Raw genomic sequence first — 27125 nt, 5'->3', positions numbered from 1 at the left:
AAGGACCTAGGGGTTACAGTGGACGAGAAGCTGGATATGAGTCAACAGTGTGCCCTTGTTGCCAAGAAGGCCAATGGCATTTTGGGCTGTATAAGTAGGGGCAATGCCAGATCGAGGGACGTGATCGTTCCCGTCTGTTCGACACTGGTGAGGCCTCATCTGGAGTACTGTGTCCAGTTTTGGGCCCCACACTACAAGAAGGATGTGGAAAAATTGGAAAGAGTCCAGCGGAGGGCAACAAAAATGATTAGGGGACTGGAACACATGACTTATGAGGAGAGGCTGAGGGAACTGGGGATGTATAGTCTGCAGAAGAGAAGAATGAGGGGGGATTTGATAGCTGCTTTCAACTACCTGAAAGGGGGTTCCAAAGAGGATGGATCGAGACTGTTCTCAGTGGTGGCAGATGACAGAACAAGGAGTAATGGTCTCAAGTTGCAGTGGGGGAGATTTAGGTTGGATATTAGGAAAAACTTTTTCACTAGGAGGGTGGTGAAACACTGGAATGCGTTACCTAGGGAGGTGGTGGAATCTCCTTCCTTAGAAGTTTTTAAGGTCAGGCTTGACAAAGCCCTGGCTGGGATAATTTAATTGGGGATCGGCCCTGCTTTGAGCAGGGGGTTGGACTAGATGACCTCCTTTCCAACCCTGATATTCTATGAAGTACCTGTGATTTAATTACTTCCATAATTTATGCTCCTTCACCATGAGAAACCAGTGACACAAACACATCTGCAGCTCTAGCCACTTTATTCAGTTTCACAGTAGTGTCAAATGACAAGTCAAATAGCAAACAGAAGAAAGCTGCAAACACCATCTTGCTAAAACAAAAGAGGGCACATTTTTCAGATTTGGGTTTCTAAAAATACCTTTAAAAAAATGGCCTGATATTCAAAGATTCTGAGCACCTTTGAAAGTCAGTCCACTTGGGGTTTGCCCATTGGTTTAACTTTAACTGAATTAGTAAACCAGGTTAACTAGTGCAAGTCTCTATGTGACCATTCATACCTGTTTATGCCTGGTTTCAATTTGTCAGTGCAAACTAAGCTTCTATAAGCCAGGCTGAAGTAAATATAATAGTGCCACACAAAGCTACACCAGTTTAACTAAGCTGGTTTAAGATCAGACCTTTAGCTAAACTGGTGCAGCTTTATTTAGACCAAGCCCCCTTAGATACTTGGACCTGGAAAGGGCGAGAGTCTGTCACTTGTTCATACTGAGTAGTGCTTTACTCCTCAAGTAGTCCCTCTGACATGAACGGAGTTACTCAAGGAGTAAGGTACTATTCCACATAATCAAGGGCTGGGGAGAGAGGGGCTTTGAATGCATCCTGGATTTCAGTGCTTAACTTTAGACACCCGCACTGAACAATGTTGGATGTTCTTCTGTGAGAGTGTAGAGCGCAGCATGTCACAACTTCCCTCTTTTAGTAAGTGTTCTCTACAATCTTTGCCACCATCCCCTAAAAGCCTCAGAGTCAGCAGTTAGTGAAGGACACTTTATCTCAGAAGTACATTCATGTAAATAAAACCTAGTGCAAAAATTAGTATATAGATGGATTTCCTCCTCTTTTGGGTCAGCGCTTTGCTTAAACATATGTTTTGCTCTATTTTAGTGGAAAGGTGAATTTTAATACATCTTAGAGGATTTTTGATCTACAAAGCACATTGATAAAACATTTTTTACACTGCAGTCTTGATGGCTGGGATATGATTAAAGTAAAAACACCTTCCTTAAAATGTATGGCTTCATTATTTTGTCTGTGCGGTCTGTCTTTAACATAGCTCTGCTTGGTAGGTCTGAATAAAGGCAAGGTAGCTAATCTTCCTTAGTTTGCCCAGAGTAAAATGTTTCCTACCTGCTTTCAGTGGATTTTCGATGTGTTTTTTAAAGCAACCACCACTCCATGGAATTGCATTTGTCTAGTACATTTTTAGGAATGCAGGGCCAGATTTTAAAAAGTTATTTGGGCACACAATCGAATTGTGTGCCTAACTCCCACTGAGGTCAATGGGAGTTAGGCACCAAAATACCTTTAAAAATCTGTCCCTTAATGAAAAATAACTGTGATATAAAGTATTTGAAACTGGATTTAAAAAGAGGTTTAATACGCACCAGAACAGAGACACTCATTTAACTGTGAAACAAATAAGAACATTATTTTTAAAATGTTAAAATTTCTTGTGAATTTCCTAACAGCAAGCAGTGTAATTTAGGGCACAATTCACCTTTAGCTTGGAAAACACTAATTCTTTAGGGGAACATTTTATAGTATTTTATACCATTGTGTGTTTAGACAAATTGAAACAGTTACTGAACACATCAGTTGGTCCTACTAATATCTCACGTACCCACCACAAGGCAACAGACAGAGAAAAGGGTGCCAGCTAGTGAAACACTTCACCAACATGCAAAGGACGACAAGTTTACAACATTTTTAAGGCACGTGAGAACATCATAATTCCAGACAGGAACTGCCAGGCCATGGCAGTTTGAGTGAAATGGTTGGTAAGACTTCATATTGTTTGCTTATAGTTGAGCATCCCCCTCACACTATTCATCAGTGCACCCAGTCTTTGGGATTGCGCAGGACTTCCAGGATTTCAGCTTCTCTGGACTTCTCTGGCGGCGTGTGCATGTACTGCCATCTGCACACAACAAAGAGGGAATACAGCTATTAGAGTCTGGCTGGCTGGACACCACTTGTCCAAAGCTGTGTTCTGATTGGACGTGGATGGCTGGGCCTTTCTGTGGATGCATAGTCACACACAACTGAAACGTCATCTCCAGTTAGGAACGCATATTCCTACGCCCATTATATTCAACGGCTAAGGGGGGGAAACCGTAGGTTTCAGCTTCCCTCTTGCCCCAATACACCAAACTGCAGCATGTGGTCCTTTCACCCACTGCTTAGCTCATTGTCTAGCGTCAAAGATAAATAAAGAGCTCTGCAATAATCCAAGGTTAAAAATGAAGGTAAAATAGTCCACTGAGCAACAAGCTGCTGCTGAAACGGCAGGGTACCATAAACGTGTATGGGGGGCTGTGGAAAAAATAGTTAAAGATATTCCAAGCAGTAGAGAGTATTTAACCTTTTCCATTTTCTCATTCTTTTATTAGGAACTACTTTTCAGGTAGTGAAGGGAAGCAGTTTCCAAGTACTTCAGCATATAAAATCAGTCCACCCCAGCAACATGCTGGTTTCACAAAAGTAGGATTGGGGAGTGATATATGGTCTGCAGGTATGTATGAGGTACATTTCCTGCTGCCAATACCTGGCCAAGACTGGACAGCAGGAAAGAAAACAGTGTTCTAGCATGTGAAAAACATATAACTTTTCCCTTACCTGGCAGTCAGTGGCAGAGACATAAGAATGCTTTCAATCCTAGATCCTGGCGTTGCAAGGCCAAACTTTGTACCTCTGTCATAAACAAGATTGAACTCCACATACCTGTGGGGGAATAACACAGACACAAAGGGTTAGCACAAAAACAAATTTATTGTCACATAGGTTGATGTTTGCAAGTAGCAGAAGGCTGCAAACAATAGTGCGTTTCAGTCTCCTTGACCCTGAAGACACCAGAACAAAGAGCACCAGTTTGGGGACCAGCTGTCCCACTGCAGCATATGTGCAGGAATGAATATGTACCCTTGTCCCCCTGTGAACAACAACAGGAAGTAGAGACTTTTACTGCACTCGCAGGCATCACAAAACAAGAACGGGAGGTTTCCAAATAAGTCAAATGAATTCACTGTCAACTCAGTGACTCAACAGTGAACGTCTACACCATTCTTGAACAACTATTTGAGAGAATATTGGAACCAACCCTGCAAGCCACAGACCCAGTTCACCAATAACCACAAAGGCAATGCACAATATGCAGTCTGGTTAAACTCTCAATAGAAACTCTTCACAGTTACAATCTGAAGCCATATTTGCCTCCTAAATAAGATACAAGATGGAGGCAGCAAAATCTTTAGCAAATCTCCAGATGAAGTTTTCTAATGAAACAGCTACTTAATAAATTTACAGCCATCATGTTCTGGGCAACCTTTCTGTCCAAAGGGGCCACGTGCCCTTACAACACTGATCTTCCCAGCATGCAGTTCTTTACACAACAGGGGACATTTTCCAAAGGAGCTCATCCAGCTAGACTCCCTTTTGACTATTGTAAGGATCTGTGGTGGCCCTGTCCTATAGCTAATAGGGAAAGGGTAAACAGTCTCCTTCTGAGAAAGACCTGCAGCTACCCAGCACTTATACAAGGATGTGTAGGGCAGAGTCAGCTGCAGGGAATTATAAAATGCCCAGCATCCCAGAACAGTGGCAGAGAGTGTGAGGCAGGGGATTTGGGAAAAGGAAGCTATGTTGTTCAGTAACACCTGCCTCCCAACCCCACCCCAGCCCCCACTGCCAAAACTTGTCTGAACTCTGTCCAGGCTGTACTGGGCTTGTCCTGCCCGAATTGCTGGGCTAAAACACCCACTCAAAATTCCAAGCATTGACCCCAAGAGTAGCTATAGACAGAGATTTAAAAGTAAAAGCTATATAAAAGACAAGAACCTCACTTCATGATTTAAAATACAGGAATGAGGTAGCACCTGCCAGTGCAAAAGTGGACACAACTCTCTTGTACAGAGTTAAGAAAGAAGGGAATTAAGATAAAATTTTAGTGGAAAGCATTCAAGACAGATTACAAAAAGCTCAATCCCCACCTAAATGCTAAAGCTCGGAGACACTTCCTGAGGCACATGGTGTATTCCATAAGCAGTGGTCAACATGCAGATTGGGACACCTGAAGCACTGTTGTGGCCCAGCTGTCTCTGTTATTGTTCTTTGCCTCAGCCCCTCAAATGGGATAGTGCAGGGACCCTGCGGGACCCTGCGTGGCACAGAAGCAGCCACTCTGCTTTCACCGTCTTGCTCCAGCATTCACGGCACTGAAAAGAGCCCCTACAATTCAGAAGTAGCTATCTTAACAACCAGACACTTTAAGAGAGGGACAGTGAGGGGAGGGACTCCTTATCTTCATGCAGAGGAGTGAAGATAACCTAGCCCAAGGCTCTGCAGGGAGATCAAACAGCAGCCTAGTAGGGTCTTGGCTGCAACCTAATGGAAACCCATTTTCCCACAACCCTCCAGAGTTTGCCACAACCATTCTATGGGCCTGATCCTACAATGCCCTGCTCATGTGAGTAGTCCCATTAAAGTAAGTAGGACTGCTCAGGTGAGTAAAGGCTGTAGGACAGAGACCAAAACTCAAATGCAATCTTATTCTTTTCTATATCTTCTATATTCATTTACTGGTTCATTCACTTTCTTTGAAGAAAGGGAGGAAGCCGGACAATAAGAAATAACAATAAATGCTTTGAATAGAAATGGTGGAGTAAAAGGAGGAAAGAAGTAAGTACCACAGCAATTAATAATAGGATTACAGCTGACATTTACAGGGAATTCTCAGTCCCTTCAGATTTCTTATGCTACAGAGAATTTCTAAGTCAACAGAGAAGGAGTTTTGCCAGAGCAAGGTATTTAAGGAGTGCCATATAAGCAGTAGCTCCTTCTCATTTTGTATCTAGTGACAAAAGCCATTTGAAAGCCCACCTACAATATTATCCTGCAAGACATCTTGCCTCACTAAATTTCACTATCATAAAGATGGGCCTCTTCTAAGGTGAGAGAGAAATTAAAAAGGAACGTTCTACATAAAGCACTTTATTACTTTTAAGAAATGCAGGAAATGGATGGCCTGATTTTTCCTAGTCTGTATTATTTACCATTGTCCCCATACTCACCTCATTACAGAACATTAAAACACAAGCGCTGTACCAGTAGGGATGGCCAATTTCCTCTTAGTTTAAAAACCTCATGTTTTAATAATGAGCATCATTGGCAGTGCTCAAGAGACTCTCTTTGAACTCTTGAGAGTTCCAAGGATTTCAGACTATGCAAAAAGACATCTCTTAAGGCAAAAAATACTTTATTCACTATGAAGAGTTCAGTTTGTACTGGCAAAGAAGTATAGGATCCTATACTTCTAAAATGGAATTAGCCTGAAGTCCTTTAAAAGGTTAAAAAAAAAACACCCAAAAAAAACCCAACACAACAACCCTGAATATCCTACTTAAGTTGGTACAACTGCATTTCTTAGGTTTTTGGTTTTTTTTTTTTTAAAAAAACATAACTTTGTGAATCTGCAAAGATTCAACGTGGGAATGTTACAAAAGAGTTCTTGGAAAAACTTTTCCAGACACATGCAAGTTTCCCTAGTGTCATGACATAGAGGAACCAGTCTCACTTTCTCCTTTTCCCTAACTCCACTATGTTACATTTTGTTCCTGCATTACTCACCTCCCTCTGCGAAGCTGTTGCCATAACTTTTCCTCTGGTGTGAAAGGGTCACGGGAGTGTTTCTTCACAATGGGAACATAGCAAGGCACAATGGCTTTGGCACAACTCTGCACAAACTGAAATGCTTCTTCTTTTGAGGGAGAGTCCAGATCATCGAAGAATATGCCCCCAATCCCTCTTCGCTCTCCACGGTGCTTGATGTAAAAGTAATCATCACACCTGGAAGAAGCAACAACCAGATGTCAAGGCTAGTGCATTAAGTTCAGAGTAAAACAATCAAAACCCCAGACATTAGACAGGTGAAATGCAGATGAAAGGTCAAATCCTGCAAGATACTGAATGCCCTCTTTGCCCATTGGCTTAAAGGAAAGCTCAAGGTGCTCAGCACCATGCAGGACTAGGCTCTACATTAGCTGCCATTAAGGGTTAAATCATACTCTCAGTATAAAGAAGCATAACACTGCTTATCTTAAAAAGAAAATCTGCTACTGCACATGTACACACAAGCATAATAGCAGATTTTGAAATACGTGGCTATGTATGCAAACATTAGTCTTCAAGGCTATAAATCCACACCTTTCACCTTACCAAGGAAACTGGGGGAAAATCTTACCAAGGTACATCTGACATATCTCTGCAGCCCTTGTTTCCAGAGCTGTATAAAAATTCACATTTTATTTTGTGGAAGATTGCACACAAGTTTTTGCCATTTCATGTTCTCCCTAAAAAACACTTTCTCCTTTGCAATTTTACTAGTTTCTTTTAAAAACACTTGAAAGATTCACAAATCTTAGCAACATTTGCCCATGAAAGCAGGCCCAATTTCAAGTTGGAGACAGAACGAGAAAGTCTTAGTGTCAGGCTGTGCATTTTGAGACAAAAGAGGACAGTATCTCCTTTCCTGAGGGTTCCTCCAAGGAGATCCCGTCTCTCTCTCTCAGTACTAGAATCTCATAACATCTGCCCGAAATGGCTGCTCTCAAGCAATAAAAACAAAAATATGGGGCCATACATGCACTGAGATGGAGAAGTTACTGTAAATTGAAAGACATTTCTCTTTGGCTGGGAGAATCAGCTTTTTATTCCAAGGTGGGTGCAGAGTGAAACTTAGGGAATGTCTACACTTACCTCTAGAGCGATTGATCCAGCAGGGGTTAATTTATTGTGTCTAGTGAAGACGCGATAAATCGACCGCCGAGCGCTCTCCTGTAGACTCCGGTACTCCACCAGAGCAGGAGGCACAGGCAAAGTCGACGGGGGAGCGTCAGCTGTAAACCTACTGCAGTGAAGACACCGTGGTAAGTAGCTCTAAGTACATCAACTTCAGCTACGTTATTCACATAGCTGAAGTTGCGTAATTTAGATTGATTCCCCCCCACAGTGTAGACGAGGCCATAGAGAGCAGTGGGACAGTGTGTGAAATTCAACAGAAGAGCATAGAGTACAGTATAAACCTGATGAGACACTTAGGACAGAAATTAGCACAGCAAGTATAAGTGCGAGCTTTTCCATTTGAGAAAGTTGGGTTCAGGGGCAGCACGTATGTCCCTAGACAACTGCTTCTTAAACCAAACACGAGTGTTGGGCTGTTTGCATAGGAAGGAAGTGATTCACCTCTCCTCCCATGAGGAGGAGAAGGAGTGTATTCCTCCCTGAGGCTGCCTTCTGAGTAAGGAACAAGGAAGTGCATGCTGATTCCACTAGATTCTCTCCTCCCCCCTGCATACATATACATCACTTGATAATGAGTAACGGTTGTACAGCCTTCCTTGTGGATATCTGTCAACGCTTTAAGCAGACATACCCCACACCACTGGCTATCCTCAACCTCTGTAGCTTGCTTGAATAGTTTTCTCATCTAGTAAAGGAACTGTAACAACCTGTACAGAAGCACTTGGATATAGCCTACTATATAAGAGATTCCTCGAAGAGAAGATCATCACATGCACATTAACTAGCGTGCCTCCTAGATAAGAGCAAAAATGAACTCACACCACCCACTTTATCTCTCACACTCAGACAAAGGCTGGCAGCTTACAGAAAGAAGTTACCCTTCCTCTGGATACCATAGCTTGTGGCAGATAAGACACTGGATGCAGAGCAGCAAGCAATCCATTATGCTTTAAGACTAAAGGGCGCCATCAGCTATGTCTTTCAAAGTGAGAGAGACAGTCAGTTTAAATCTGTGACTTTAAGTGATGTACAACTGAACTTCCAATGCAGTTGTCATTGAAAGCTGCAGCTGTTTACAAAGCAAGGATGCTCCCCTTGCATGCAGCAAGGACAAACTCCTTTCCCTCCTTGGCCAAAAAAAGCACCCTAATTAGTTCTGAGTAATATAATTTAGCCCAGTAATTGGCTGCTTTGTCTGACAGCAAAGATGCTGGGGTGGGATTTTCAAAAGTGCAGTGCTATCCCAACTGATCCCACTGAAGTCAATAGGAGTTTTACTACGGATTTCAGTGAGAGCAGAGTTAAACTACCTCCGAGTCCTTTTGACAATTGCACCCGAGGGTCTTGCCCCAACAAGGAAGAGGAATTGTTTAGGAAGGGCTAACAAGGTACAGGATATCTGGGAGCAGAGGGATGAAAAGAGAAGCAAGTTTCTTAGCTTGAACCATAAATAAAATGTTTCTCACCAGAGAGCTCTGTGGAATAGTCTCCCAGGGGAAGGCATGAAAGCCCAGTTGCTTGACACATTCACAAAAGAGATTAAATTGGACAAGGCACTTTTGGTCTGCAATCCTCCATTGGCAGGGAATGGACAAGGTAAACCAACAGGTCTTTTGCAGCTCTGAATGTCTAAAATTAAGATGCCACATTGTGGCTCCTCACATCTAACACTATTTCATAAAGACTAGAAGAAAGTTGTCTACGGTTTTGCTTTCTGACATTCCCTCCCTCCTCTACCCCTGCCAATATCTGTATCTCTGGCTACTTTCCCCCATCCCTCCCTCCAAAAATACAAAATAAATAAAAATATGCTTGAGTAGCGTTGTGTTACAAGGAGATACAGACGGTCTTGTAATTAGGGCACTGGATTGAAGGTCTAGGTTCAATTGCTTAATATCTGTAATTTGCTTTGAGATGCTCATATGGAAGGCAGCAGGCACGACTGAAAGGCATTGTTATCCATAAATAAAGCAGCTGGCAATTTCACTCATGTATAATTACAATTGGGCATGTTTTTGCAACAGAGGGAGAGTGTGTTCTTTAGAGTTATATCACCTAAACCCTGCACAAGTTACATGTGTCAGACATTCTGCCATATTGTACAGTATTTATTAGGAGATACGTCAGCAACAAGTAATATTATGAAAACAGAGCAATTAAAAACATTATTAGTGCAAACAGACCATATCATAGTAGAGAACTCTCTTTTCAATGAAGAGCAGCAAGCGAATTAGTTTGTGATTCTACAGCAGTCACTCCCTTCAGAGGATCTCAGTTCTTTTCAGGGTGTAATAAGTTAACCCTTACCATCTATCTCACAGGGGCATTTATTTTTTTCCTCTATTTTACCAATGGGGAAAAATGAGACACACATATTAAGTTACTTGCCCAAGCTGACACAGGAGATCTGTGGCAGGGACAGGGATATGGGGTCACACAGCAACTCTGGAAAACAGGCTACAAATATTGATTTATGAGCCCAATTTTAGACACTCAAATTTGAGATAGTGTCCCATATGAATAATGGAGAGACATTCATATGTCCAGTGAACCAGCAGAGGTTCACTGGGAGCTGCTCATATATATCTCAGAGGGCAGAACATGGCCCTGATAAACCAGACTAATTATATATCACTCTCAGATGCTTAACCAAGATTCCCAATAGCTTTGTGAGGTGGACGAATGACCAACTTAAAGCAACAGCATTAGCACGGCCTGTTGTGCGATACCTCTTCCTTCCCACAAATGAAAAAAAAAAAGAAAAAAAATCTGACCCAAAGTAAACAATTCAAGTACGTCTCCCCACACATACCACTTCTTGTATTTGGGGTACAGTTCTGGATTATGCTGATCACAAGCTTCCTTCAGAGTTTTGTGAAAATGAACAGCATCCTCTTCATTCAAGTAAGTTGGAGTCAGGTCTGTTCCACCACCAAACCACCACTGCTTAGTGCCTACAAAAGACAGACATGCAACAACTGCTTTATTTCCAAACACAAATGATATGCAAGGGTAGGTGTCAGATACAAACTAACAATTGCAACTACTTTCAAACATTAAATTCAAGAGTACCTAAAAGTAGCACTGTAAATGCTTAGTTTAAACTAATATTATATGGGTGAAAATGACTCATGAATCTTGACAATTATTAAATAAACCTCCAAGCAGGAAAGTTTGTACAGCATTATATCAGTTGACCTGACTACTGCCCATTCTCATGTGGTATCAATTGCACAAGGTTAGTCTTTTATAGTTATTACCCTGAATGGGCTTACAAAAAAAATTCTCTCAGATTTGTAATGATAGTCAGGAGCCACATACAGTATATTAGTTTAAGTTAACCCTGCAGCAGGAAGGGAATGAGCAGGGAAATGAGTCAATTTCTCTAAAAAGTTGTTTTGCAAATTGCGGTCCATGGACCATGGGTGACTGGTCACATGGTGTCGCTCCTCCTTGAGTCCGATTGATAAATTTCATTAAAATAAAGTTAAAAATAACCTCAGTACTTTCCTAATATTAGTTCTGCCATGAAAGCAATTGATGTAGTTGCAACAAGGAAGTTATGAGACAGGGAGGGGAGGGAAAATAGGTGGCATGATAGTGAATGGAGAGGTGGTCTCTATGAGACACACTGCATTAAGATGGGGTCCACATCTGGAAACCCCTGCTCTACAAGGCAGTAAGTTTCCTCTATATCTATCTATCTCCAGGCAGATAAAAGTTACGGCAGAAGAATTTTATATGAAATGAGGTTTATTTACAGAAGTGGCAGGAGGCAGAGCTTGTTTATATACATGTATAAGCTCTAATTCCTGCCATTTTGTGAATAAACCTCATTTCATATAGAATTCTTCTGCCATGACTTTTATCTGCCTGGATATTTTAGAGTGCACAGTCACATTTCAACATTTTCCATGCCCACCGTTTTTAAAACACAGACAAGGACAAAATCAGTCTGGTCTGCAGTGATCAGTCATGGAAAAGTATCTAGGAGATTACTGGCATTTTTTCTAAGTATTTATTTTTTAGTGTAGTTTATTGACATAAACAATTATAACATGTACATTATATAACCACATTAGTCAGAAGCAATTTACAAACAGTAATTAAGTTGCAAAAACCTGCAAGATAGATACAACTATTACAACTATTTTACAGATACATAAACAAGAGTTCAGAGGTTAAGTGACTTACTCAATGCTACACAACAAATTTGTGGCATAGCTGGAAACAGAATTAGAAGGGTTTGTAATCCTGTGCTTTACCCACTAAGTCACGTTCCATCCTTAAAGTTTGACTCCATATTTTGTACACACTTATAAATCTTACCATCTGCTTCCTCAATTTCAAAGTATCTGTAGTTGAAGTGTATAGTTGGAACATGAGGATTCTTTGGATGGATAACGGAGCTTACACCCATGGCACAAAAAGGCAATTTACCTAGACAGCAACACATACATAAAAAGCAGTAGTTAAGAACGGGAACAATTTACATGCAGCACCTTTTATCCTGAAGGCTTCCAAACTATGGCTCCAGTTCTGCAACTGGCTCTGCATGGTGTGTCATTGAAGTCAGCATGTCTACTAGGCAGGTCTGACCATAGGAGCTAGCTGAAGAATCAAGATCTAGTGAAAGCTGAAATGCAGTGCACAAGCACAATACCAGCTCTTGCAAATTTCTCCTCCAAACAAACAGCAACATTTGGAATTTGAGAAATGCAAAGCAAGCTCAAGTTATCAACAGTGAGCTGTCATTTATGACAGTGTATTTATGGTCAGAAAAGAGACCCAAAAATAGCAGTGTAAATGCTTACAAGCTTGCTCCAGGTGCATCTTCCAAGTTATGCTGGTTTACTGCAGTGACAAAGAAGTATTACTAAGACCGCATGGAGACCAGGAGAAACTGGGTTCTATTCTGCCTCTTGTTTCAGCAACAAAACAACTCAACAAGTTCTAATTGACTTGCGGTAGGGGAGGAGTTCCCTTTAGTTCCCTTAGAAAAACAGAAACCTAAATTGTACTTTTGTACTGGGGTTGTGTGTAACGGAACAAGATTTTTATTCATGAACAAATATGAGATGAAGGCAGAATATGGAATACTATGACATTTTTACTGGATCCTTTTTTGACTTGAACTACACTTTATTGTTACTGCAAGGCTAATAGGAGCCAAGAGTTAAAAAAATTCTTCTGGCAAACATAACATGCCATCATATTAATGAACGCTGTTTTCACCTTGAGGTTGTTTTAATAGTCCACATACCTTTTCCTCTTTAACCTGGATTTTGTAATTACTCAAACAAATTTGCCTGCACTTCTTTTGTCCTCAAGATAGAGCAACAAGACAAGGGAGGTGAAACTTATTTTGATATTCAAATCTTTGGAGATTTGAAAGCTTCCTAGGTGAGTGTTCATGTTTAGAACCTGTCATGCATGCTATAGGAAGAGTTGTAGAGAACTGAGAAGAGAAACAATTTAATTCAGAAATGTGGCCTTCTTCAAGATCCGTTTGATGGGGTAAGGCAGTTTATAAAAACATAGATAAGAGAAGTTTGGACTTATTTGTCTCCAACACAATAATTCACTGTAGGTTCAATTAGGTTTTAAGTAGCACGTTTTACCATTTTTGGTCTTCAGAGTTTTCCCTCTGCTTCTCATCTGTTGTACTGCTTCCTCGGAAAGATGCCCAGAAACTACAGAAACATTGACGCCTGCCTTCTCAAAGACGTTGCCATCCTGGAGCACACAACTGACACCACCACCACCTGTTAAACACAAGCCCAGGAAAGTTTTGGTCTCAGAAGCATCTTATCCTGCCAATTCTTAACACTGACTAATAGAGTACAGGTGACCATTAGATCTTCAAGAGCTATCTTGACTCCTTTGCTTACCTTGAATAACTACAAATGATGTTGATAAAATTATCTAGTTCTTTTACAGATCCACCTCTATTATTTGACAATCACCTCTTGAAGCAGTGAATTTTACAGGCTGACCATAGATTGTGTGAAGTACCTAGAGAGCCCATGTATTCGGTCACTGGAAACACAGTGAAGTCTGGAGTTACTAGAACCTGGCTAGAAACAGAACTATAAACCAGACTCACTTGTAACTGTGAATAGAAACAAACAGCCAGATTTTGACTTCAGTTGTGCAGCAGAGTTTTCGCCATAAAAAACCCTCCCGATGACCCAAGTTACATAAGTGGCAAGATTAAATGATCAGCTTAAGTACCATTAGTACTCTCTTCTGAATTTGAATTTGTTTTAAGCAGTTCCACATCTCCAAAGTGAAACCAAAGACTGTAATTAATATCACACTTCATTCTCAGTCATTCATTGTCACTCATTAAGGGACACATTTTATCAAAACTTCTCATTTTAAAATACTATGATTGCTCCAAATCAGTTAGAAGCCTTGAAAAATCCATTCTCACTCTCCCACTTGTCAGCAGGAATAGTGAAATATTCCCTGGCAAGTACGGGGGCTTGTACAGAACTTAGTTTCATTTAAAACAAAAATCTAGCTCTTATGATTGTGAAGCGAATCTGTGAAATGTAAGGAGAATTCAGGAAGATTACACTAGACTTTCAGACAGCTTCTGTGCTTCTGATGAAGTGAGCTGTAGCTCACGAAAGCTTATGCTCAAATAAATTGGTTAGTCTCTAAGGTGCCACAAGTACTCCTTTTCTTTTTGCGAATACAGACTAACACGGCTGCTACTCTGAAACACGGCTGCTTCCACAGCTATTCATAACTTTCCAGAGCAGCAGTAGTCTTTGAATAAGAAGGCTCCATTCAGCTTCTCTGCTGCTATTCAGAACCCTGAATGGAATAACAAAACTGTCACAAACCATGTCAGTTTCACACTGCTGCTTGGGAAAGCAATGAGGAACCATATATGCAAGTACTGGAGTTGTTCAGGAGAAAGGGAGTAGGAAGAAAGGAGGATTCAAAATAAACCTTTCTTTTGCCTCCAGCTGTCAGGAGGCTACTGAGAAGGGGTAGGTCTGGGGGGAGGGGGCAGATGGAAAACAACAACTTCTTGCAATTCAAGGAAGAGGGATCTTCACATTTATCAGACACCTACTAATCAAAGGCAAATACAGAAGATAGAGGTCCCCCCCATCAAGCAGGGTACGTGGAAAGCATCCTGGTAGAAATCCCAGCAAGCCTTCTCTTCCCTGGAGCTGGAGAGGACTCGGGATAGAGCCAGACTTCTCACTAATACCTTTATTCTGGACTCACTGGTAGGGCCTAGCTTTCTTTTGTACAGTAGGTTTGTTTTTCTATGTAGTATGTGTCTGGTAAATTTTTCAAGCCTTAACCATTTATATCGTCCCTTTTAGAATCTGTATGTGACTGTGAGAAATGCCCAGAATTTATGCCTTGGAGAGTAGAGGCAGAAATGTGGTATCTACAAGAAAAGCATCATAATAAAACAGAATCTGTCCATACCTCAAACAACTCTACCCTGTTTGGCAACAACTGATGACTGCAATATTTTACAAGAGAATTACTCAACTGCTTTTTGGCTTAACATAACACATTTTATTTTACACTGGGTGGGAAGTGATTGCTTAATTGCTAGAGACACAAAGACCTGTTCCTAGGAATTCCTAATTTATTTTCAGGGTGCAGCAGAGCTCTGATATTGGAAAGGAAAGAGGCCAGAGGAAGGGTCAATGAGATACAACATTCTCCAGATGATGCACACATGAGCATGCCTCCTTTTGGCACCCCTCTTTTTCTTTGACCAGTGGTAATGTGATGTGCGGATCTGTCCCTGACGGATCAAATGATTAACACCCGCAGGACCCGCTTCCCACCCTGCTCATGACAAGCTGGGAAAGCGTGGAAGAGAAACAATCCCCTCCCGTATCTTAGCGGTCGGCACGATCTACCCAGGGTGCGGCTTCACCGTGGGTTTGCGGTCTGATCGCCCACCTGTCAACTTGTTGTTATACCCGGAGTACATACGGCCGGGCACACACACCCTGTAAGGATCCTCCGGTCCGCCCACCATGCGTGCAACTCACCCCCCAGGTGCGCGCAGCCAGGCTCCCACTCCGGGCCCCGCACCCTCGGCCCCGCTCCCCGGCCCCCGCGGCTCGTCACCTTCTTTCCTCTCCCACCGGTCCACGGTGAAGGCGGCGCCGCGATCCACCTGGGCCAGGGCGCGGCACACCTGGCTCTGGGTCTCCATGATCAGCATCTCCATGCGGCTCCGCACGTCCTGCCGCCGGCTCCGCAGCTCCCGCAGCCCGCTCACCGGCGGGGCCATGAAATCCCCGCAGCGCCGGGACAGCTCGTCCTCGTCCTCCGCCGCCTCCCCCAGGCTGGGCGCCACCGGCTCCCGCGACACCATCTCCGCCCGCCGCGCCAGCCCCAGCCCGGCCAGCGCCGCCGCGGCCCCCGCCAGCCCGGCCAGCAGCGAGCGCCGCCCGGGCCGGACCCCGGCGCCGGAGGAGGAGCTGAGCCCCCTGCGGGAGGCGGCGCGGCCCCAGGGGCAGCATGGACGCAGCGCGCCCCGGGCGCCCCCAGCCCCACGCAGCAGCAGCAGCGACATGGCGGGAGCAGCCGCCCGCAGCCCCCGCGCGCCGCCTGCGCCAGCCAGCGGCGCTCCGAGCACGGCATGCCGGGAAATGTAGTTCCGGCGCCGGCCGCTCCCGCCGCCCAGGGCGCTGCGCCGCACTACAGCCCCCAGCAGCAGCAGCGGCGGCAGCAGGGAGGGGCGGGGGAGAGGGCTGCGGGCCACCCGAGAACGATGGGGCGGGGCGTCTCGCTCGCGCCGGACATGGGCTGCGGGGGCGTCTGAACCCGGCGGGTGCTGCAGGGTTTGCGGGAGAGGGGCAGCGTAATCAGGCGCGTCCGGCGTCCCCAGCAGCGGGGCTGCAGAGTGCGGTAATCCCCACAGAACCGCTCGGTGCCTGGTGCAGGGCAGGGGGGGTCAATCCCCCACCGACCCAGCGGTTGCTGCCCAAGGCAGGGCTGCCGTAGCGTTCACACGAGTGAATATTGTTCTCACCTGCGAGGTGACAACGGGCGTGTGAGCATTCGTCCCCTGAAGACTTGGAGGCTGCGGAGAAGCGGCCCTTGAGATCAGATCCAGAGCATGCCCCCTGACCAAAACTGATGCCACGCTAACTGAATGGCTCCTCCAACCCTCTGTGGGATACGCTCTCGGAAGTCTGCAGCAGAGCTTTATAATGTATCTTACAAACAAATCAACTGATCAGAGAAAGCCGACTGTCAATGGTACCGATCTATCCTGGATGCTGAGAAAAGCAACTTTTATTTGTTACTTTATTCAACTGTCCTGTGATTTCCCAGGCACAAGAATTTGGCTGCTAAAATACATAGTTTGTGTCAACCCAGTTTTAATAAAAGTAACTAGAGTTTTATATCTCTGAGTTACATCAGAAAAACTTTGAAGTAATTTTTGAATTCACTGAGAATTCGGATTACTTACTGTTGGCTTAACAATAGCAAGTGCATCTTCTGGAGCCCTGCACTGCTTTTTGGGTGAGCTTTGGTGGCCCAAAGAATTAGCTAATTGGGCTATGACTATAAATTGTCATTCTTTGTATTGAAGTAGTCCCTACAAACCATATTGTGCTAGACACCGTACAAATATAGTGAGAGGCAGTCCCAGCCCCGAAGAGTTCACAATCTAAATAGACAAGACAGAAGTGGAGTGACTTGCCCAAGGTGACACAGCAGATCCATGGCAGATCCAGGAATAGAACCATCCATAGTCTTCTGATGCCTCATGCAGTGCCCTATTCACTAGACTCTGTATGTGTCGCACAGACTATTCAGTCACTACCATCTGCTGGCGTTTTTAATTTGAACCTCCAGAGATGATGTAATCAAATATATTTTAGAATGTTAAGTTCACAGTTTACTAGCAAATTACTATTGTATATTAAATGCAAAAGAAACAAAAAAAAAAAAACCCTGTTAATTTTGTTAAAGCTGCACAGGTAAAAATCAGTCAGGAATGGAAAAATTAGTTTCAGTGGCATCTTGGTAATGTTGTTCATCCTATGTAGTAATTTTAATAATAATGATCACATAGTACCTTTTGTCCTAAGGCCTCAAAACAAAAGTGGGAATGTATCATCATCTTCATTTTGCAGCTGAGGAAACTGAGACACAGAGTTTAGTGACTTGACAGAACCAGGAATCGAAGGTAGGGATAGCTGGAGAGGCAACATGAACTAACAGGGAGGGGACAGGGCTGGGAGACAGGAGACTAGTCTTTTTCAGGTGCTGCCATTGACTTCCTGTGTGACCTTAAGCAAGTCACTTTGCCTCTTTTCCCAACTGTGGTCTGTTTTATCTATTTAGATTGCAAGCTCTTGGGGCAGGGACTGGCTCTGATGATGTGTATGTACAGTGCCCAGCACATGGGGCCTAGTATGTACTACAATAATGTGAATTATTAATATACATAAGGTCTCATCTATTTTGGCATCTGTCCATTTGTTACTACTGAACATGGGGTTATGTTTCAAAATCCAATATTGTAGTAATGATGTAACCACAAAAAAGGGTAAGAAAAACAAGGAAAGGCCTTTTTTTTTTTTTTTTTACTCCTATAAGAAAAAAAGCTGGAGAGACTAATGCTGAACTGATAGAACATGTTGATAACAAAGTTCCATAGGGCCCTGGCTTTCACTAGTGTCTCGCCTTCTGTTAATTTATCTTTTGTTTTGCTTTTCTTAATATCAGGAAAGGGCTGCGCTAGGGAGCTGTGAGTAATGAACCTATATTCCACCAATATCACTGTAGGTTCTACCTGATACAGAAAAAAGTTAGGACCCTTCTTCTGTAACCCTTGCTCACCTGAGTAATACTTTTCCATGCAAATAATCCCACTGAAGTTAATACAACTACTCATGTGGGCAAGGGCTGCTTGTATGAGAAGAGGTTTCTTTTTTTGTTTGGGCCTGTCAAGGTTCCTTCCCCACTCTGAACTTCAGGGTACAGATGTGGGGACCTGCATGAAAAAAACCCTAAGCTTATTTTTACCAGCATAGGTTAAACTTCCACAAGGTACAAATTATTTTACCCTTGTACTTTATTGCTGCCACCACCAAGTGTCTAACAGATATATAACCGGGAAAGAGCCCGCTTAGAAACGTCTTTCCCCCCAAAATCCTCCCCAAACCCCACACCCCCTTTCCTGGGGAAGGCTTGATAAAAATCCTCACCAATTTGCATAGTTGAACACAGACCCAAACCCTTGGATGTTAAGAACAATGAAAAAAGCAATCAGGTTCTTAAAAGAAGAATTTTAATAGAAGAAAAAGTAAAAGAATCACCTCTGTAAAATCAGGATGGTAAATACCTTACAGGGTAATCAGATTCAAAACATAGAGAATCCCTCTAGGCAAAACCTTAAGTTACAAAAAGACACAAAAACAGGAATATCCATTCCATTCAGCACAGCTATTTTCTCAGCCATTTAAAGGAATCAGAATCTAGTGCATATCTAGCTAGATTACTTACTAAGTTCTAAGACTCCATTCCTTTTCTGTTCCCAGCAAAAACATCACACAGACAGAGAGAACTTTTGTTTCTCCCCCCCGCCCTCCAGCTTTGAAAGTATCTTGTCTCCTCATTGGTCATTTTGGTCAGGTGCCAGCGAGGTTATCCTAGCTTCTTAACCCTTTACGGGTGAAAGGGTTTTTCCTCTGGCCAGAAGGGATTTTAAAGGTGTTTACCCTTCCCTTTATATTTATGACAGGGCCTAAACCTGCAAAAATGTATTCTTCTGAAAGATCCCATGGACTGCAAAGGGCCTATTCATACGGACATGGGCTTACAGGATTGATCTTTTTATTGTGAACTGGCAATATCATTCTATATAGAATATGACTTCTTATTTGAGTACATGTTTATTTAGCATATTTACAGGCCTGCTCCTGTTTAAATTATTGAGAATTCTTCCATTGACTTGAGTGGGAGCAGGAGGAAATCTTTTTATCTGTAAAGTTCAGGCACTGGATCAGAGGTAGGTAAACTATGGCCCGTGGGACCATCCTGCCTGGCCCCTGAGCTCCCGGCTAGGGAGGCTAGCCCCCGGCCCCTCCCCTGCTGTTCTCCCTCCCCCGCAGCCTCAGCGTGCCATGCCGTCAGTGCTCTGGCCCGTTGCTCCTGCCAGGCAGCACGGCAGCATAGCTGGCTCCAGCCGGGCAGTGGTGCTGCAAACTCCTGCTGCTCTGAGTGGCATGGTAAGGAGGCAGAGAGCGGGGAGTTGGATAAGGGGCGGGGAGTTCCAGGGGGCAGTCAGGAGACAGGGAGCAGGGGTGGTTGGATGGGGCAGAGGTTCTGGGGAGGCGGTCAGGGAACGGGGAATGGGGGGTTGGATAGACAGAGCCCCAGGGGGGCCTGTCGGAGGGTGGATAGGGGTTGGGGCAGTCAGAAGACAGGGAGCAGAGGGGGTTAGATAGGGGATGGGGTCTAGGGGGGGCGGTTAGGGACGGGGTATCCTGGGAGGGGGTGATCAGGGAACAAGGAGCAGGGGGGAGGACTGGATGGGTCAGGGGTTCTGAGGGGGGCAGTCGGGGGCAGGAAGTGGGAGGGGGCGGATGGGGCCAGGGGTCAGACTGTTTGGGGAAGCACAGCCTTCCCTACCCGGCCCTCCATACAGTTTCACAACCCCGATGTGGCTCTCAGGCCAAAAAGTTTGCCCGCCCCTGCACTGGATAGTTCTAACAAAACAAAAAGTTGGAACAGTAAGGGAATGGGTCAGTGTAGGGGCAAATGCCACACCCTCTTCAACACCTGCCACTGCCATACCTAATATCTCCATATATTTTAGAGGTTCATTTTATTACAGCTGAATACAGATAAAGGAAAGTACATCTTGGCCTGGTTAGTAAAATGATAAATCCAGTGTACTGATTAGCTACTTTTTCAGGTGACTTGAAGTCAGAATGGGAAGCAACATCAATGATCAATTAGTACAATGAACTGACTAGCACAAAGACAAAAGACTTTAGTTAACAAATAAAGCCACATTTTCCCCCAAGCAAACACGTAAGTGACAGTATAACACTGTATAATGGTACTGAGCTAAACTGATCTACAAGAGTTTTGTTTTATTACAAATAAAACAGATTTGTTACCTGTACTTTTTTAAACATAAGCCTATTGTTGTTTTCATCATTGTTGCCGGCACCCAGTGCCGAGAGGCTAAACAACAGCTTGGGTTGGTTTGCTACCCGGTGTGCTACACCAAATAATCACAACGGGGTGGAGAAGGAGAAAAGTTTATTTGCAGCTGCAAAAAGGTACAGGGAGAATAAAATCTCAAATCCTGCACACAGAGCAGGAAGTTACACAGGCTTTTATACATCCTTTTGTCCCAGCATACTTATCCAATAGCAAGCTGCCCTAAGTATCCATATAGCCAGCCAATCCAGTTCCCAGCTAGTGCCCTTGTTCTTTGCATCATTTCTTAGACCATACATAAAGCTACTTTATTCAGCATTGTTCTTCCATATCTGCCCTGTGTGGCCTTGCTTAGTTTCAGGCAGTCTGACTCTGCAACATATTGTTGCAGATTCTCAGCATAACTGCTGTGTGTGCCTCCAGGCGGGGGGGCCAAGGACACTTGGGCCTAGTACGCAGAGCTGCTGCGAGTGCCTCCCGGCGGGAGGGGGGGCCAAGGACACTTGGGCCTAGTGCGAGGGGGCTTCATCGACACTCGTGGTCTTCCATCCCCTCGAGTTACCTAGTGGCCATGCCCCAGTGTCCCCAACAACTCCCCCTTTTGAGAACACTCAACAACCTTGGCTCTGAGTTTTCTCACTTGAGCTACTTATTTCTTTACAATAGGACTTTGCATAAGCACTTTGTGATAGCCCTGAAGAGAATGACTTATTAACTTTTGCAAAAGGGCCCTAACACATGATACTGCACAGCATACTACCAGTAATACAAGCAATACAGGAAAGAAAAGTTTTAATAACAGGCTGAATAAACCACTAAGCCAAGACGACAAACCCCAGCTTGAAAACAAGGTTTGCAACTAATCGCTCTCTGGGGCAGTATAGGCAGCCTGTGCTTCAGCTCGGGCATGGGCCTCAGCTTGTACCACCTTTTCATAGATTTTATAACTGCTATTATTTATATATACATAACATTGGGGCCCGACGAGGGCACAAACCCCTCCTTGGGATGCCAAGAGATAGTCCAAAGCCAGCCTGTTTTGGAGGGAAAACTTCCTGAGCTGCTGCACCTTTTTATTTAATGTTTTTACTGCTAATTTTAAATTACTAACCGAGTCCTTTAATTTTAAGGCCACTTTTTAAAGTACCATTTGCAGCCTTACAGTATAGCGGCCTATGCATGCCATGGCTGGCCCGGTAAACAGTGGCGCTATTCCCAGTACAGAGCACCCTACGAACTCGGTTGTGAGGGAATTCTTCATATTGCCCTCCAATGCCGTAGTCAGTTGCCGCAGGGTCTTTTCTTGTAACTCAACAGAGGTGTTTCTAATCTTTTCTTTGGGCAGTGTGGCAGTTATTGACAGATGAGGAACTCCATGAGCTATATAACAGCTACCTGTCCAGTTGGCTGGCAGCACCTTGTAAGCCTTTCGGCCACATACAAAATAGTGACCCTGTAGGGCCCAGTAAGGACAGTTTCTTAAGGGGATTCCTGGGATATTTAAGGCTGCTTTGGCTGCTTTTCCAAACAGTTCATATGCCTTTAAGGGGGCATCCCATCCTCCTGATTGGGTACAAGTGGGGGTGTTTCTAATTGTGCCGTTCAAATTACACTCGCCATAGGGACCACTACAAACCCACCATTGGCTTGCTACATTGGAGATGTTAACTGGACGGCAAGTTACATTTCCAAACCTTTCTTTTGTGGTAAGATTATTTGTAAGAGTTTCCCTAAAAGGGGAGGAACCATTACACCCACACTGTTGGCCTCCCCTTTTGGTCTTTATCCAATACCCATCAGCCCACTGTGTAATAACACAGGAGCTTTTTCCCATAGGACGCCCATAGTGATCAGATTGGTTTCGGGTAAAACATAACACTCCCTCAGTGAGTACTGCAACTGAATACTCCTGGTCCTGATAGGTGGCTTGCTGTAAAGAGGTCTTGTTCCAGAACGGCGAGTCCATTCTTTCCTGCTCTTTGGTGGCGGCTAATTCTGCTAGGGTCAAGGGCAGCATGTCAAGGGGCATTCCCGTTTTGGGGGACAGTGGAGTTGGAGCACATACCCAGCAATCAGTCTGGTTTGTTAAAGTAGCAACATGGTACGCAAGCGAAACAAAGGAGTTATGCTCCCGATATGCACAGTTTGGAAATACCAATACAGAGAATAACAATGTTACCCAATTAATTATCACCAGAGTCTTTTTAACCCAGGGTCTTTAGTACCTGGGTGGGCACATTTTAGCGTTAAGGTGCCCACTATTTGTGTCTTTTAAACAGTAGCTTTAGCCCGAGATCGTCACTAGATGAGGAGTCAGCAGGTTGGACGGTCCACTGTTCTGCTGACGAGGGGGCGGGTACTGCCTTCAGACGAGAGTGATGGATTCAGTTCTTGTGTCCCTTGATTTTTGCCACTGTATGGGAGATCAGCAGGACGGTATAGGGTCCTTTCCACTTTTCCTGGAGAGGCTCGTCTTTCCAGGTACAAACAAGCACTGAGTTACCGGGCTGTAAGGAGTGGACGGGAGAGTTCAAGGGGAGAGGCTGGGAATCCTTGGTATACCTGTGAAGAGACAAGAGAACAGCAGACAGGGAACACATATACTGTGACAAAAAACCATTGTCACATTCCCCTGACGAACTGGGGTGCCAATCATAGGCCATGCCCTTCCAAACATAATTTCAAAGGTACTAAGCCCTAATCTACCCTTAGGGAGAACACGGATACGAAGTAGGACGAGGGGCAAAGCATCAGGCCATTGCAGTGAGGCTTCTTGGCACACTTTTGAGAGATGCCGTTTAAGGGTCTGATTGGTACGCTCCACTACCCCACTGGCTTGCGGTCTCCAGGGCGTATGGAGTTTCCAGGGGATTTGTAAGGCATGTGAGATGCTTTGAATGATTTTTGACGTGAAATGTGTCCCATTGTCAGATTCCATCCACAGGGGGAGTCCAAAGCGAGGAATGATCTCCTTAACAAACTTGAGGAACACTGTTCTGGCAGTGCAATTACGGCATGGGAAGGCTTCTGGCCATCCGCTGAACCGATCCACTATGACAAGGAGATATTTGAACCCTTGGGTCGGGGAAACTCAGTAAAGTCTATTTGCCATACTTGTCCGGGGCCCGGAGTGGGTTCTAGGGCAGCTGGTGGCACAGGATGTCCCGGTCGGGGGTTATTCTTTTGGCAGACTAAGCAGTCTGCTTGTACCTGGGCAGCCACAGGTCGGAGTCCGGAAGTGATAAAGTATTTTCCCATTAGCTGGATAAATGCTTCCCTGCCAGCATGAGTGGTTTGATGTAGTTTCTGCAGCACTGGCCGGATCAGGCCCTTTGGTAGGAGGACCTTCCCTTCTGGGGAATGGAGCCATCCCTCCTTTTCCCGGAGACCGAGTTTGTCAGTTAGCTGTCTCTCCTCCCCAGAGTACTGTGGGGTTGGAAGCTCCCCTACTGATGGGATAACGGCATGCATATGGGCGTTCTCAGTCTGAGGGGATGGCAGGGTGGCAGCATGCTTAGCCGCTCTATCTGCCCGGGCGTTACCTCTGGCCACATCTTGATCCTCCCTTTGATGGGCTTTACAGTGTACCACCGTCACTTCCAAGGGAAGTTGTACGGCTTCTAGGAGCCGGAGGATTTGCGGCCCGTACTTGACTGGGGAGCCTTGGGCTGTCAGCATTCCCCTTTGCTTCCATAGGCCAGCATGAGCATGCAGCACACCAAAAGCATACTTTGAATCAGTAAAAATGTTGACCCGCTTTCCTTTTGACAGCTCAAGTGCACGGGTCAGGGCTATTAGTTCGGCAAGCTGGGCAGAGGTCCCAGCAGGCAAACCTTCAGCTTCCACGGTGTCATGGAGGGTCACAACAGCATAACCCGCCCTCCTTTGCCCATCTATTACAGTACTATTACATCTATTACAGTGGTACCATCAGTGTACCACTCATAATCTGCATTTGGGAGGGGTACATCCTTTAAATCCGGACGGCTTGGAGTACTGGGCATCTATGATCTCTAAACAGTCATGTTTCTGTTCCTCTGTTTCGGGCAAAAGAGTGGCTGGATTAAGGGAGGGGCAAGGCTGTAAAGTGACTTCAGAGTTCTCTAACAGCTTAGCCTGGTACCGAGCAATCCGAGCCTGGGTGAGCCAAAGCCCACCCTTTGCATCCAATAAGGCTCGGACCACATGGGGAGTATAGATTGCATAACCCCTCCCAATGTTAGCTTCTTGGCTTCCTCAAGCACTAGGGCAGTAGCTGCGACCACCCGTAAACATGCCGGCCAACCCTTTGCAACCTGATCCAATTGCTTAGAAAAATAAGCTACAGGACGTCTCCATGCTCCTAACAGCTGTGTGAGTACTCCTAGGGCCACCCCCTTTCGTTCATGTACATACAACTGAAACGGCTTAGAGAGATCCGGCAGGCCCAGAGCCGGGGCTTCCATCAATTTCCTTTTCAGGATTTTAAATGCCCTGTCAGCCTCTGGGGTCCAATAGAAGGGGTCATGATCCGCTCCTTTTACACAGTCGTACAGGGGTTTAGCCCACAGTCCAAACTCTGGGATCCAGATCCTGCACAAGCCTGCCATACCCAGAAATGCCCTGAGCCGCTTACGATTACTTAGGGTAGGAACTTGACAGATAGCTTCCTTTCTTTTTTTTTTCTTTTCGCTTGAACGCTGATGCTCCCCTTGCCTTAGCTGTGACCTGATTCCTTTACCTCAGACAACAGGGTTCTCAGGAGGATATTACAGTCGTCTCAATCCGGCTTGTGACTACTGAAGCACCCCTCAAAGACTGAAATAAACCTGCTTGGGTGCGTTGAGAATTCCCCAGCCTGTGTTTTAAAAGCTGCTAAGTCTATTGGATTGAATGGCACATGGGTGTAAACTTGCATAGTGGTAGCCTGACGTCCGTCTGCCCCTGGGCAAGCCACAACAGTCTCGGTAAGCAAAGGATAGAGTCCCACCAAGGGGGCAATCTCTGTAACCCGAGGCATCCTACCCTAATAAGGTGGGGATGTGGGGGCCGAAGGGGACACCGGCTCTGCCATTACAGTGGGGGTGGGGGTCTGGGGACTAACATTAGCTACTACCGAACCAGTCGGAGTCAAATTACAACTCTGCAGAATTACAGCTCTATTCTATTTTTTTAAAGCCATAAACACTTGTCCATACAAATGTTCATTCCATTTACCCATTCACTGACAAAACAAAACTAATTGGAGGATCGTGTTGTAATTAATTGACCCTCCTGGTGGCCACCACTCCTGGTCCTCTAGTTGATATTGAGGCCAGTCAACTGTACAGAATCGTTTTAATTGGCTCTTAGTCATCGGATCCGCACCAAATACCTTCCAGTTTGCTAGAATGCATTCTAGGGGCATACACTGTGCCCTAACCCCTGAGCTTTGTCCCTGTCCCATACCTACAGGGTAACTCTGGGTGTCCCCAGGTTCCAACAGAGCATACAATCCGGATTTCAAAAGGTTCCTACCTTATCCAAGGGACCGGTTCTTCACCGTCGCCTGCAGCTGCTCCTCCCCCATGTCTAAGGGACTGGTTCTTCACCGTCGTCCACAACTGCTTCTCCACTATATGAGTGCGTTGCACCGTTGCGCCCTCCAGGATTGATCAAATCGCGTCTCCTCCGAGGCCCCCGATTAACTCACTGGTGCGCGCTGGGCATCGGTTGTCGCCGCAATCCTCGACCTCCAGGAGGGGTCCGGGCAAGGCTAAATAGCGGCCTCGTCACCCACCCAGGGACGCCAAAAGCTGTTGCTGGCACCCAGTGCCGAGAGGCTAAACAACAGCTTGGGTTCGTTTGCTACCCGGTGTGCTACACCCAATAATCACAACAGGATGGAGAAGCAGAAAAGTTTATTTGCAGCTGCAAAAAGGTACAGGGAGAATAAAATCTCAAATCCTGCACACAGAGCAGGAAGTTACACAGGCTTTTATACATCCTTTTTTTCAGCATACTTATCCAATAGCAAGCTGCCCTAAGTATCCATATAGCCAGCCAATCCAGTTCCCAGCAAGTGCCCTTGTTCTCTGTATTATTTCTTAAACTATACATAAAGCTGCTTTATTCAGCATTGTTCTTCCATATCTGCCCTGTTTGGCCTTGCTTAGTTTCAGGCAGTCTGACTCTGCAGCATATCGTTGCAGATTCTCAGCATAACTGCTGTGAGTGCCTCCAGGCGGGGGGGCCAAGGACACTTGGGCCTAGTATGCAGAGCTGCTGCGAGTGCCTCCCGGCGGGAGGGGGGGGCCAAGGACACCTGGGTCTAGTGCGAGGGGGCTTCATCGACACTCGTGGTCTTCCATCCCCTCAAGTTACCTAGTGGCCATGCCTCAATGTCCCCAACATCATTAATATGATATATCTACCGTTAGATGAGAACCATGAAAAC

General features: G+C 45.0%; 1 protein-coding gene across 1 annotated transcript; it reads right to left on the bottom strand.

Moving 5' to 3' along the window:
- Nucleotides 1–733: 733 nt before the first annotated feature.
- CPOX (coproporphyrinogen oxidase) lies at nt 734–16177 on the bottom strand. Its single transcript, XM_048817178.2, is given in 8 exon segments — nt 734–2648; nt 3347–3451; nt 6353–6571; nt 10338–10479; nt 11855–11965; nt 13147–13290; nt 15644–16153; nt 16156–16177. Coding segments are annotated over 8 exon segments (1326 nt in total). The 5' UTR covers nt 16163–16177; the 3' UTR covers nt 734–2560.
- Between the last annotated feature and the right edge of the window lie 10948 nt (nt 16178–27125).

The sequence above is a fragment of the Caretta caretta genome, chromosome 1, assembly GCF_965140235.1.
Source record: "Caretta caretta isolate rCarCar2 chromosome 1, rCarCar1.hap1, whole genome shotgun sequence".
Lineage (NCBI taxonomy): Eukaryota > Metazoa > Chordata > Testudines > Cheloniidae > Caretta > Caretta caretta.
The sequence above is the reverse complement of the archived record's forward strand: the minus strand, read 5'-3'. Positions and strand labels throughout refer to the sequence as shown.